At 46.2% G+C, this 14,208-nt stretch overlaps 1 protein-coding gene across 9 annotated transcripts in view; it reads left to right on the top strand.

Annotated features, from left to right (window-relative positions):
* The window catches only part of ACSL6 (acyl-CoA synthetase long-chain family member 6), a 67,946-nt gene that overhangs the window by 42,509 nt on the left and 11,229 nt on the right, over positions 1 to 14,208 (top strand). For all 9 annotated transcript variants that reach the window (XM_021084743.1, XM_005661633.3, XM_021084741.1 and 6 more), the window contains 6 exons: positions 735 to 807; positions 2,529 to 2,617; positions 3,321 to 3,437; positions 6,590 to 6,733; positions 8,117 to 8,218; positions 9,372 to 9,443. In XM_021084743.1, coding sequence (XP_020940402.1) covers positions 735 to 807; positions 2,529 to 2,617; positions 3,321 to 3,437; positions 6,590 to 6,733; positions 8,117 to 8,218; positions 9,372 to 9,443 — 597 coding nt within the window. The remainder of the gene's footprint in view (positions 1 to 734; positions 808 to 2,528; positions 2,618 to 3,320; positions 3,438 to 6,589; positions 6,734 to 8,116; positions 8,219 to 9,371; positions 9,444 to 14,208) is intronic.

Raw genomic sequence — 14,208 nt, 5'->3', positions numbered from 1 at the left:
TCTTACACTGATCTCTGTTTTATACCAACATGACCTGCCACTCCTGCAGGCAGGCTCTCCCACCCGGTCTGCACATGGGACTCTGAGGGGGGATATCTTACAGGGATAAAATAAAACCTTTAGAAGATTTTAAAAGGTTCAGTACACATTCAAAGGAAAAGCAATCAGTGGTTGAAAATAGCGCAGAAACCTTTCGCCCAAACCACGTCACCTTACCTACTAAGTATCTGTGGTTAAAAACAAACAAAAAAAACATTTCTTCCAAACAAAGTAGCTGTTGTCCGGGTTCAGCTTCACCTGGAGTTACCTACTTCCACAGCGCCTCCTCTCCCACTGTCCCCAGCATGGAGCAGCCAGATGCTCAGTGGGAGGTTAACTGGCTGAGAAGGACAGCCAGTCAGCCTCTGGAGGGTGTATGCCTACAGTGTGTGTAGTTTCCATGATTTTTTTTTTTTTTTTTTTTTTTTGCTTTTTTTAGGGCTGCACCTTGGCATGTGGAGGTTCCCAGGCTAGGGGTCCAATCGGAGCTATAGCTGCTGGCCTACACCACAGCCACAGCAACATGAGATCCAAGCCATGTCTGAGACCTATACCACAGCTCATGGCAACGCCAGATCCTTAACCCCCTGAGAGAGGCCAGGGATCGAACCTGTGTCCGTCCTCATGGTTACTAGTTGGGTTCGTTAACCACTGAGCCATGAGGGGAACTCCTAGTCTCCGTGTTTTGCTTGAAGGTTTATGAAGGTTACGGCCAAACCGAGTGCACAGCTGGATGTACCTTCACTACACCTGGGGACTGGACCTCAGGTAGGATGGGCTGGAGATGTGGGAGTGAGTTAGAACAGCAGGCTCTAAGGCTTCCTCTCGGCAAGTATATTTACATAGGCACTTAGGACTTAGCAAAAGAAACAGAGGAAACGTAATGATGCTGTTTATAAGTGTTATGGCATTATGGATCTGTTGTTTTGTTATATGTTTTTGTATTTTCTACCATTTTTTATTTTGCATTTTCCTGTTTCTTTTAAGGTAAATAGGAGTCACATAAAAAAAAGGTAATAGATCACAAAATACAGCTCAGGAGGAATATGTTTATAATATCAGCATATTGGATTTTATAGTTTCTAACATCCCACCGTCTTGCTTACAGTCATTTTAGAATGAATTGGATATGATTCGGAAAGGAGAGGCAAGTTCGTAGCGGCCAATGTGCTGTTTCTCAAAGAGCCATGTCACAGGCTCTTTGGAACTATGGTCTCCTGTGTCAGCAGTATCTAAAAGGCAGTGACATTCTCAGAAAGGGGCAGCTCCTATCCACACCCTCATCCTGAGGAGATTTCTCGTTCAGGACAAGGAGGAAGCAGTAGACAGCTCTTGTATTGTTCATCACCAAATTTAGACAAATTGCTGGAAGAGTCTGGAGAACATTCAGGAAAAGAACCCTTCAGGATACCAGCTTCCTTTGTGAGCCTGAGGCCACTCTTCACTGAGCTGAGCTTAAGTTTGCTCAACTACAAACTAGAAAACTTGGAACCATGTGCTCAGAAAAGAGATATCCTCAGTGATGCAATACTATTTTCAGAGCACCTTGAGGTAGTCAGCAGAAGCATGACAGGGGGATTCTAAATTGAAATCACATTTGGCCAGGTCAGGCACAGTTTTCTCTCTTTAAACTCTACCTGAATAAAGCCTTTCCTTTACATGAAGCTGTTGGCAACTCTGCCCCTGGCAAATTTACTACAAGGACTGTCTTCTGAGGTCCTGGCTCGTTCACTTTTTTCTGGTCGCTGCCATCATATGTACTCATTACTTAGAGGAATACCCTTCCTGTCAGACACTTTCTTCCCTCTTTTGAGATCCTCTACATTTTCCTATGTGAGATGTTTGAGGTTTTAAATTTTCTATGCACCCTTGCTATAAAAACTTGCAATAGTTTTGAGAGGATAGTTTTCATCATAAAATATTGTAAAAGATTTTGACAGTCTTTCATTTAAAAGAGACAAGTGTCGCAGCCTCCTTTTTGTCTACGTGACTCACTATTTCAGGACCTTGGCCAGTACCTGCTTAAAAATCCTCTGCCTCGCCAGTGAATTGTGGCAGTCCAATCTGACGGAGTAACGGCTTGAGCCAAAGCCAGTTCCTACCAGTGCATTGTGTAACAACCACAAACAGTGACTAGAAAATGACTTAGATGTAATTTTGTGGCTGGAGTATGTCAGACCAAGAAAATTTGAAGTCTTATTTTTGGTGAGGGTTGAGTTACCTCATCCTTGTTTTCTATTCCTTTGTTACTCAAAATGTAACGTGTGGACCAGAGTCAGATGTAAAACCTCTGAGGCTGGCCTCTCCTTTCCCCAGAAATTTGTTTTACCGTCAGTGCTTGCCTGTCACAATGCCTATCTAAAGATGTCTTGCTCTCCATCCCTAATTCCGCTCTTGGGCCACTGGAGGGGTTTTACGTGGCACGAAGCATCTTTGGTGCTGAAGTTCACCTTAGCACTGACATGTGCCATGTTGTTCTGGTGTTCTAGGTCACGTCGGGGCCCCTCTACCCTGCAATCATATCAAGCTTGTTGACGTCGAGGAGCTGAATTATTGGGCCAGCCAAGGAGAAGGAGAGGTAAACTAGAGCAGTAAGGCATTCATGTCTGTGCATATTGTACATGTAGTGAGTAAAAGAAAAAAAATGGAAATGTTTTCTTTTCACCCTATATGTAAAGTCATTTTATATAACTGATGAATTTGACCCAAATGAATTGGGCATTTTCTCTCTTGTTCATGAAGTAACAAACCCCCAAATCTGGAACTGAACTGGTCAAAAACAAGATTTGGGATTCCCAAGCTTTTTTTTTTTTTTTTTTTAGGGCCACACCTGCAGCATATGGAAGCTCTCGAGCTAGGGGTTGAACCGGAGCTGCAGCTGCCTGCCTACGCCACAGCCACAGCAATGCAGGATCTGAGCCACATCTGCAACCTATGCTGCAGCTTGCAGCAATGCCAGATCTTGTACCCACTGAGCAAGGCCAGGGATCGAACCCGCATTCTCATGGACACTATGTGGGGTTCTTAACTGAGCCGCAACAGGAACTCCTCCTACGCTTTTTTAAAAATCCATTTTTCGTCTTAACTGGCATGGCTTGCTGCTGTGTATCTGTCCAAGCAGAAACATGAGCATTTGCAGATAGGCCATAGGGTCGATAGAGCTGGCCTGTGCTTGTTCATTCCGTGGAAGGAGATGGGAAGGCCGAGAGCCTGTTCATGAAGCAGTGGCTCAGGAGTCTCTGGTGGAATCAGCCAGCCAAACTGGGTGTTTGTCCCTACAGATATGTGTGAGAGGACCAAATGTGTTCAAAGGTTACTTGAAAGATCCGGAGAGGACAAAGGAGGCCCTGGACAGCGAGGGCTGGCTTCACACTGGTGACATTGGGAAGTGGCTGCCGGTGCGTATGCTTGGAACCATGGCGCTCCGCGCATGGTGCTGATGGGAGGTGTGTGGTCTGATTCACTCCTGAGGCAGGACTCTCCTTCATCTCTGCCCTGACCATCAGTCATTCCAGAATTCTTCCAGGAACTGGGAGGTTCTTCTTTACCCCACCCGCAAGCCACCTCCTCCACCCTCCTGATGAAGGTGACGGGGATCTTTTGGGGAGAGTAGAGCTGGGGTTTGAGGCCCCATCCTACCTTGAAATGGCATCCAGAAAGAGATCTGACAGCGCTCTGGAATCCAGTGGGTCAAATACAAGGAGCAGGGGGTTCGTAGTTCTGGGAGATCTGAGCAAGGTGGGGCCTGGGAGCCCATGGACACTGACCACCAGCTGAGAAAAGCTTGGAGCTGGGCAGAAGGGGGCTGAGGTTCTTTTGTCTCTGCCAGCAGCTGCTCTCATGACCTTGAGCAAAGTGTCAGCCCTTTCTGGGGCTCCATATTGCCTCACCTGTAGAAAAGAAAGCAAACCTCCATGGCATTCTTTGACTGTGGCCCCCAACTTTTAGCCAAAACCAGTAAATGGTACTTCATTCTGTCATTTGTAAGATAGGGGGTGATACCATGGCTTACCTCTGTGGTTATGAGGAATAAGTGAGATTATACCTATAAAGCCATTATTAGCACAATACCTGGCACATAGGAGATGCTGAGATGAAAGCTATGACCAGAAAAAAGTTCTCACTGAAACCGAGAGCCCCCTGCCTGCTGTAGTCTATCCCAGGAAACCTTTCCTGTGTCTCTCAGAAATTGCTAAGGTTTCGAGTGGGCTTTCTGAGATGTTGAGTTTATCAGACATGTGAGTGATGTTGGTCCCTTTAGGGGCTCTCTGGGCTGGTGAGCAGATGTGCCCCTGCTTGAAACCCTCATTCCCGCAGCAGACAGGAATGTGTCCCCAGTGTGTGCCCTGAGCCAGGCACTCTGCTCGGGGGGGTGTGGGGGGCACATTAAGCCAATTCCCAACCCCATGGGATGGGCATGAGATGAGGACCACGTTCCCCTGGGGGAGAAGCAGAGCAGGACAGCGCTTACTAGGATGTGAGTCCTGTTCCAAGGGGAGAGGAGACAGCGGGAAGGACAGTCAGGCAGGAGTGATACAGCACGTGCTAAGTAGAGAGACACTGGAGGTGTGAGGCAAGCAGTTCTTTTTTTTTTTTTTTTTTTTTTTTCTTTCTTCCTTCTTTTATCTTTTTAGGGCTGTACTCGTGGCATATGGAAGTTCCCAAGCTAGGGATCCAGTTGGAGCTGTAGCCACCGGCTTATACCACAGCCACAGCAACACGGGATCTGAGCTGCAACTGCAACCTACACCGCAATGCTGGATCCTTAACCCACTGAGCAAGGCCAGGGATCGAACCCATGTCCTCATGGATGCTAGTTGGGTTCGTTAACCTCTGAGCCATGATGGGAACTCCAAGGCAAGCAGTTCTGAGGGCCCACAGTGTGGAGGAGGGAGGCTGGAGAAGCAATGGGGCTCTGGACACTGGCAGAGGCTAGACTGTCCCATCAGCTGACGAAGCCTGGGCTTCAGCCCACCCCTTCATAGGCCCCTTTTAAGGCTCTGTGCTTCCTTTTATATTATATTTTAAGGGGGTGGAACCCTCAAAATTGGAAAAAACCTGGATCTGCTGCTTATGCCCAATAACTTGGATGAAACCACCCAGTTTGCAGGGTGTTATGAGAAGCAAATAAAGTAATTCATGTGAAACAGCTAGTGTTGTGCTTGCACTCAGCGTCTAAGGCAGCAGGCAGGCAGTCTGTGGGAGCCATCTTTTAAAAAATTATTATTATTTTGAAATAGATCAAGGAAAAGGTATAAGTTCCTGATCCAGAAAGACCTGATTCAAATCCTGGATCTCTCACCCCTTGGCCGTGCGGCTCTGGAGGCGTTAACTGGCCTCTCTAATCCTCACCTTCACTGTTTGTGAAACACAGGTGATGACACCCAGATGATGAGGTGCCACGAAGACCAAAGAGGCCAGTGCAGGGAGAGTGCCCGATTATCCAGCCTGGATTTTGAGCAAAACAGGGCCTGCTCGCTTTCCTGTTCTAGCAGGATTACTCTGGTTCTGGTGACTAAACAGATGGAGCAGACCCAGAGTGTGTGCACAAGTCTGATCCGGAAGTGGTTTTGATGGAAGGAGGAGGGAGCTGCAAGAAGGGTTTAACTAAGTGAGGACGGATGAGCCTGACTGCTGACCGTGCCAAGAGAGGCCGGGGGCAAGGCCGTCTCCCCGTGTGGGGTTTGGGGACTCGGACAGGCTCGAGGAGGAGGATGTTGACCTTCCTTTGGGGGAGGTAACATCAACCAGGACAAATGGCCTGGTGTCTGTAGCGTTCTGAGAATAGTGAGGTTCTGAGTCTGGAACGTAGTGACGAGCTCTGCCTGGAAGCTCAGGCAGACACGGGAGTAGCCACTGAAGAGAGGAATGGTGGTCGCTGTCAGTGGAGGTGAGGAAATTGCAATATTCGAGGGCTGAGCCAAAGGAGAGAGACCCTCTCTTCACGTGGAAAGTGATAAAGGTCATAAGGAGTCAGGGGGGTGGGTGGGGGTCCTGCAGGCCAGGGTCACAAACACTCACTGCCCAAGTGGCTGCCACCTGCTGCAGAGGCCCTGGTGGGAGAGGGCTCCCGATGCCATCTGGGCGCCGCTGCCAGAGCTGTGTTGTGGGTGGAGGATGGTAAGGCTGCCCTCGGGGAGTGGAGGCTCATGCATGGCTCACGGGAGCAAATCTGAAGATGCTGCTGAGAAAAGGGACAGATCACTTGGAGCGAGGGCCTGGGTGAGAGGAGCCCTGATGGGAAGGAGGCTCAGAAGGTGGGCTTTCTGAGAAGGGGGACACCCATTGCTGGGCACTGGGTGGCAGGGGTGGGAGGGGGACTGGGGAGAATGCTGAGGGGGAGCTCAGGGGGGCCATCACAGCCCCACAGAGCGTGGGAGCCACCCGCTGGCGGCAGTGTCCCTCTCCATCCACACTGTGGCTCCAGGAGAGCAGAGGCGTGCCGTCAGGAGCCGGTCTGGAGGGGCTTGCAGGGTGGGACAGGACAGGGGCGAGGGGCTCTGGCTTTGGAATGCCATCTTTTTATGAAGCTGTTTGTCCAACTCCGCAGGCAGGAACTCTTAAAATTATTGATCGGAAGAAGCACATATTTAAACTCGCTCAGGGAGAGTACATTGCGCCTGAGAAGATCGAGAACATCTACATCCGGAGCGAGCCTGTGGCGCAAGTCTACGTGCACGGGGACAGCCTAAAGGTGCGTCTCCCCGCCTCAGCCCTCCCACACGTGTGGGCCTGCTGAAAAACTGGGGAATAGTTTCCTGGGTCTCTGGTATTCAATTACATTGATGAACATCGATTTCCAATCAAACATGGGTATTTTCCTGCCTCTCAGATCATGAGGGAAAATGCCTTTCTAAAGGAGCCGTCTTAATTGCTTATACTTTGATAAGTTGCAGTGAGGTCAATAAGTTACATCAAGTGGCAATAATAAACATTCCCACTCATTTTAACATTTCTCTGCGTACCCCCAAGAGGAATTTTGCGGTAAGATGCTAAAGCAAGAGTCAGGCTTTCTGCTATTTGGGTTTTGAAATATGTAAACGAAGGTTATGGATAAATAGACACAGTATTGCAAATAATGGTACTGATAATATAACTTAATATATTAAGTCAATATGCTGATACAGTTTAGGATTAAATTATTTAGAGAAGACTTATATTCTGCTTTTAATAGAAAGATCATAAAGAATATATTCCGTGCTATCATTGGATTTATATAATTAAATACTATTAAATTATTTTCCAAGAAAATGCTTTAAAAATTAAAACGGTATTCTCATGAGTTCCTTGGCTCAGCGCATTAAGGATCTGGCATCGTCACCGCTGTGGCTCTAGTTACAGCTGTGGTGTGTGTTCAGTCCCTGGCCCGGGAACTTTCATATATTGCAGGGACAGCCAAAAAAAAAAAAAAAAAAATGGTGTTCTTAATGAATGCAGATCATATTAATGAAGCAATTTCAAAATGGCCTGGAAATCCTGAGAAATACGTGTTTTGGTTCATAGAGCTGGTTGACTAGTATCCTAAAGACGTACTCATTTAAGACTGGCATGCGACATTCCTGTCGTGGCACAGCAGAAATGAATCGACTAGGAACCACGAGGTTTCGGGTTTGATCCCTGACCTCGCTCAGTGGGTTAAGGAGCCAGTGTTGCCGTGAGCTGTGGTGTAGGTTGCAGACACTGTTCAGATCTGGCATGGCTGTGGCTCTGGCGTAGGCCAGCGCCTACAGATCCAGTTAGACCCCTAGCCTGGGAACCTCCATATGTCGTGGGTGCAGCCCTAAAAAGCAAAAAAAAAGATTGGCATGAGAATCACAGGCACATATAGAACTGACCTTACTGATTCTTAATCTCCTTATCCTTTATTAATTTTCCACAAAGTTAAATATTCAAGAACTATTTAAGAATATCAGAAATATTCAAGGATATTTTTGTCAAGAATGTGTGATGCATTTGTGGAAATGTTTGGTAACATAAACATACTTATTTTTAGAAAAGAGTGGAGTCTGAGAATGCCACAAATAACCACTTTAAAAGCCTTTGTCATAACTGTGTTTTTCCTCTGGTGGGACCGCAGGCCTTTTTGGTGGGCATTGTCGTACCCGACCCGGAAGTCATGCCCTCTTGGGCCCAGAAGAGAGGAATTGAAGGGACGTACGCAGAGCTCTGCGCAAATAAGGTCTGTACCTGGGGCCCGTTCCCTGAAAGGCTGCCGGCCCTTCTGTGATAGCGCATAATGAGAGGATAGAAAGCAAGTGGCATTTGAATATGGCGGGAGATTTCTAACTTTATTTTACAAATGGTGGGAATCCTAAAGCAGAGGTTGGTCGTTTTTGTTATGGCAGAAGGAGCTCATACTTCTTAGAATGTCTGCTAAACTGTTTGATTTTCTGGCCGGGAGACAGTACAGAAAGCTTGCCTAGCCCTGTTGTTTTGCACCTTGCAGGAGGAGCCAGAGAGGGAGGTGGTTTGCCCAAGGCCACACAGCTGCTTAGCAGCAGTGTCAGATGTGAGCGGAGGCCTTCTGACTCACTGGCCCTGCTCTCACCTAATGTGAGGTAGATTTTGTATCTCCTGGGCTTAGGTAGACAATTACGGAATTGAAAACGTAACACATGGTGTTCCCGTCATGGCTCAGCTGTGAACGAACCTGACTAGCATCCATGAGGATGCCGGTTTGATCCCTGGCCTCGCTCAGTGGGTTCAGGATGCGGCATTGCCGTGAGCTGCGGTGTAGGTCACAGACACGGTTCGGATCCTGCGTTGCTGTGGCTGTGGTGGAGGCTGGTGGCTGCAGCTTCAGTTGGATCCCTGGCCTGGGAACCTCCGTATGTCACGGGTATGGCCCTGAAAAGATAAAAAGACAAAAAAGAAAAAGAAAAGGTAGCACAGGTCACCCTGCTGAGAGCATTAGCCCGTGGTGCCTTTCTTTTCACGGCACATAGAAGGTCCTGTGGAAGAGGACCTCTGGGCCCTGGCTCAGCATCGGCCCCTTGATCACATGGTCTATTTCTTAGCAACGGCCATGAGCTCCCACTGGACCCTGGGCTTTTCTGGGGGTGGCAGGGCCCTTGGGACTCACCATGTTGACCAGAGGACCACTTTAAAAAAAGACCTTCAGCCTCCACAGAGTCACCCCCTAGGCTGCCCAGCGCTTACTGGCCTGATGAGAGGTGGCAACTGGCATGCTGACCACCAGTTGGAGGTGTGAAGGGTGCGGGGAACGTTGGTACGACTGCCAGTTGCACCTTCGCTCAAAACTCATTGATGCCTCTATTTCCATTTTGAACTATGTTTTTGCCTTGTAATTTTACCTGTATGGTTCAATTCAGGAGCTGAAGAAAGCCATTTTGGAAGATATGGTGAGGTTAGGAAAAGAAAGCGGACTCCATTCTTTTGAACAGGTAACTGTTACCTTCTCCATCCTTGTTCCTGCCCTTTAGGCAGGGATGAAAATTAAAGAACCCACGATGACCCTGACCTAGATTCCCCACCCTCCTCGTTGTGGCCCGCCGGCAGGCTGTGTCCCAACAGCCCCCTGAAGGCCTCTTCCAAGCTGACTTGCGTCCTAACTGAAAATAGGTCATATGTCGGGCGAGACTGTGCTCATTGTTCTCATAATCCCAAACGTTCACCAAGCTGAAATATTTCTGTAGCTGCTGCTGGTAGAGCATGTGTTACACGGTGTGTCCCCAGGCTGCCTGCAGTCCTCAAGACCTGAGCCCTGTCTTGTTATTTTTATGGGGACTGTCTTCTTGGCTGCAGCAGGCAAATGTACTTGCTGGGACGTTGGAAAGATCGCGCCCCTGGGGCCCATGCTCAGCCAGCCCAGCCTGCCCTCTACAAAGAGGAGGAAACTGCGCTGAGAGAGGACACAGCAGATCTCTAAGATTTTTTTTGTCTGCAAGGGTGGGGTTCTTTTTGTAACTTCGCTCATACGCACACTTGGTCCTGCTTATACACATCATTTACAATCCTCTAGTCAAAACGTCAAAAGGAAAAATTCTTCAAACAAAAGTATTAAATATACCGATTTTTTAAAAATTCCCTTGTATGGATTTAATACCATTGTTTTTCATAAAATGTTTCTCCAACAGGGTCCCCAGATATAGCACTAAGAATCTGCAAGGTTTCTGAGCATTTAAAATTTTGTGTGTTCATGTTGATGATAACCTAAAAACAGTTTTAAACCAGTTTCAAATATAAAACTCTCCCAGAAATTATTTGCAATTAGAAAACCTTTCCACAGTTTAAGACATTAGTTTCTTAGGTTTCGAACTGAGGAACTCTAAACATAGACTCAGGGTTTGAGAGAATGTTTTTCTTTTTAAATAGGTCTTCACATTAATCTAACTTGAGAAACACTGCTTTACCCTCATCTGTCAGCATGTTTTAGGGCACCTAAGGCCTGGATGAATAAATCCCCATGTAAAAAATTATAAAATCTGGGGCATTCAGGCAAGTTATGTTTATCTTTCTGAATGCAAGGTCCATTCTGGCAGAATAATTATTTAGATTTCTAAATTTGCTAGAACTGACTTCATCGCTCTTCCGTTAAGGGGAGCCAGGAGACTGGATCGGACTGGTCTTGTAGAGCACGGGCTGCAGATGAGTTGTCAGAGACCTAGTTGGTCTGGGCCTCTAAGGTCACTGGGGACCCACTGGAGATCCTGCTGGTACCTTGTGATTCCCAAGGCTTGCACGCCCCCTGCTGGATATGGGCTGCATGGCTGCCTCAGGGCATGGGGAGAATTTTAACAGCTAGATTCCTCCTCTAAAAACTACTACTACTACTACTACTACTACTACTCTTTAGATTATGCTTAAGGAAATCTCTAGTTATGTTTCCATTGTTAACCGTTACTCATGTTAGAGCTTTTACTGAGACGAGACTTATTCTCGATTTTCCATATGCCTTATGCTGAGTTTCTGCTCTAATAATCTGCCCTCACCATGGTAACCTCAAATACAGAGAAGACGTGGTCATGTGGCATCCCACAGGCCTGAGTTACATTGCCAAGGCCGTTAGCTCCTCGTTTTCTCTGTTCTCATTCACCGCTTTGTTGGTCTCTTGCACCCTCCCCACCAGTTTGTGCCCTCAACTGACCACAGGCGAGTGGAAACTAGGCCTCATGCCTGAGAAGGGTGTGCTCCCGATTGTGTTCCAAAGTGTGACAAAAAAATTTTTGAGTTAGGAGTTCCTGCTATAGCACAGTGGGTTAAGAATCCTGTGGCAGCAGCTCAGGTTGCTGCAGAGGCACAGGTTTGATCGCTGGGCACAGTGGGTTAAAGGATCTGGCATTGACACATTTGTGGCGTAGGTTGCACCTATGGTTTGGATTCAATCCTTGGCCCAGGAACTTCCTGCAAATGTGGCCGGGGGGCGAGGGGGGGGGGAACCCACCAATCAAGGAGTTCTCTTCGTGGCTTAGCAGCATCCATAAGGATGTGGGTTCAGTCCCTGGCCTTTCTCAGTAGGTTAAGGATCCAGTGTTGCCGTGATCAGTGGTGTAGGTCACAGACGCGGCTCAGATCCCACGTTGCTGTTACTGTGGTGTAGGGCAGCGGCTTCAGCTCCAAATGGACCCCTAGCCTGGGAACCTCCATATGCTACCAGTGTGGCCCTAAAAAGACAAAAAAAAAAAAAAAAAAAAGACCCAGGAGTTCCCATCGTGGCGCAGTGGTTAACGAATCCGACAGAACCATGAGGTTGCGGGTTCGGTCTCTGCCTTGCTCAGTGGGTTAACGATCTGGCGTGCCGTGAGCTGTGGTGTAGGTTGCAGACGCGGCTTGGATCCGCGTTGCTGGGCTCTGCGTAGGCCGGTGGCTACAGCTCCGATTCGACCCTAGCCTGGAACCTCCATATGCCGCGGGAGCGGCCCAAAAATAGCAACAACAACAACAAAAAGACAAAAGACAAAAAAAAAAAAAAAAAAAAAAAAAAACTTAAAAAAAAAAAAAAAAAAAAAGACCCAAAAGAAAAAAAAAGGATCGATTAAGATTTAATGCTAATTTTTTAATCCCTGCCACCCCCCACAGAGATATCTAAGTGCAAGACTTATTCAGTGGGAGCTTTAAGAGTTTAGGGTTAATCTGAATTAAACTTTGAATGAAATGAAAAATTAATGCAATTTAATTTCCAGCAACAGTTCCTAGAACTAAGCCAACCATTATTAATTTATCTATGGAGATCTTTGGAAGATATTTTCCAATGAGTAGAGAGGAAGCTTTAAAATAACTGTATCAATAATTAAAATATGGAGGTATCTGAGAAATGTTTGAGCACACTTAACTATGACGTAACCATTTTATTGACATTTATATGCCTTATTAGTTTTCAAGGCATATAAATACAAAAGTGAACTTCGAAACTTGATAGAGTTTTCAAATTCTGACTGTGAAGCCCTGGCTAAATATGTCTCACTGTATTTCCTGTCATTGAAATGAATCCTTACCTATTCAATTTGTCTTTAAATCAGAAATGAATCAAGCATTTCTGTAATTAATTTAAAATTTAAAATTTCTCTTGTCCAAAATTAGTCACCCGGTGTATATTACCTATAGGAAATATTGTATGTTAAATTGTTTCACTGGGTAATACCATCGAAAGATTTTAAATACTGTTTTTTCAGAATTACAAAATGTTCTGTGCTTCAGTGTGTTGGCATGAATTGACCCTTTTGAGGCCTTCGACTCCAGTATAATATGTTACAGTATTTTTAAATTAAAAAACAAGAGCTCTAGGAGTTCCCGTCATGGCTCAGCAGTTGATGAACCCAACTAGCATCCAAGAGGACATGGGTTTGCTCCCTGGCCTCGCTCAGTGGTTTAAGGATCCAGTGTTGCCGTGAGCAGTGGTGTAGGACGCAGATGCAGCTCAGATCCAGCATTGCTGTGGCTGTGGTGTAGGCCAGTGGCTACAGCTCCGATTGGATCCCTGGCCTGGGAACTTCCATATGCCGCATGTGCAGCCTAAAAAGACAAAATAAAAACAAAAACAAAAAGAAGATCACTTTTTAGTAACAAGAGTGTAGTTTCAGAAAAGGAGCTGATATTAAGTATCTCCCTCCTAATTTCCTCAGTGAAAACTTTGCTTTTTGCAAACTGAAAGACAAGTTGTATGTTGTGTTAGACATAAAAATTCTTATTCCCCCTCCCTCACAATTCTACAGTTTGGTTTTATTAGAAAATGTGTAATTATTTATAAAAAAATTGAAAATTGACTTTATCATTGGTTTACTTCTGAAAAAAAAATATAGGCTTGGAGCCCACAGTTAAGTTCAGTAAAAAGAATCAACTAAAGAATTGACTGACCCATTTTTTTTTCTCACCTACTGACTAGACTTTCAGTCACTGGAGCAATTTGCATAGGTATTTTCATGGAAGCATTAAATAGAGCCAGGGCTGTAAGTCAGACTGGAGCAGGGACTGGCAGCAGTACCACTCTGATCTGCTCACTAAATGGCCGAAAGATGAGCTGAGTGCCATATTGCTTGGCTTCCCGAAAGGCTGTATTGAATTGTATTTCCACTCCTTGGGCAAACATTATGTTGTAGAGAGCCACATTGAACTGCATGTGCCCTGTCTATGGCCATATACCCTGAGTGCGCCCGATCTCGTCTGAACTGCAGGTGCCCTAGGCAGCCTTTTAGGCTTGCTCCAGGTAGCTGGTTTGACAGATACTCAAAAATCTACCAGCTGATGCAGTCCTTTCTTCCTGTAATCATAGCGTTTTCTTTTACATTCTTCTTATCATCTAAATAGCATATGTAAGTCGCCCTGAGAGGTTCATCTTCCTTGTACTGTATTGTTTCAAGCTTCTGCCTGTCACTCTTGGATTTTCAGAGGTGTTCACCCAACTTCCTGTACTGGACATACACTCTTGTCTCACATGCAGTTAGGAACACAGAGGCTCCAAGGATACTATAAAATTCTATCTTGGCATGTGCATCTCCTTTTAAAATTAAATTGTAATTTCTTGTACAGAAGTAGGTGGATAGATTGTTTGCACTTGCCAGAAGCCTTTATGTGATACTGTTTCAGGAAAGAACGTTAAAACATTAAGGATGTGGAGTTCCATGGTGGCGCAGTGGTTAACGAATCTGACTGGGAACCATGAGGTTGCAGGTTCGATCCCTGCCCTTGCTCAGTGGGTTAACGATCTGGCGT

This window comes from Sus scrofa, chromosome 2, assembly GCF_000003025.6.
Source record: "Sus scrofa isolate TJ Tabasco breed Duroc chromosome 2, Sscrofa11.1, whole genome shotgun sequence".
NCBI lineage: Eukaryota > Metazoa > Chordata > Mammalia > Artiodactyla > Suidae > Sus > Sus scrofa.
The sequence above is the reverse complement of the archived record's forward strand: the minus strand, read 5'-3'. Positions and strand labels throughout refer to the sequence as shown.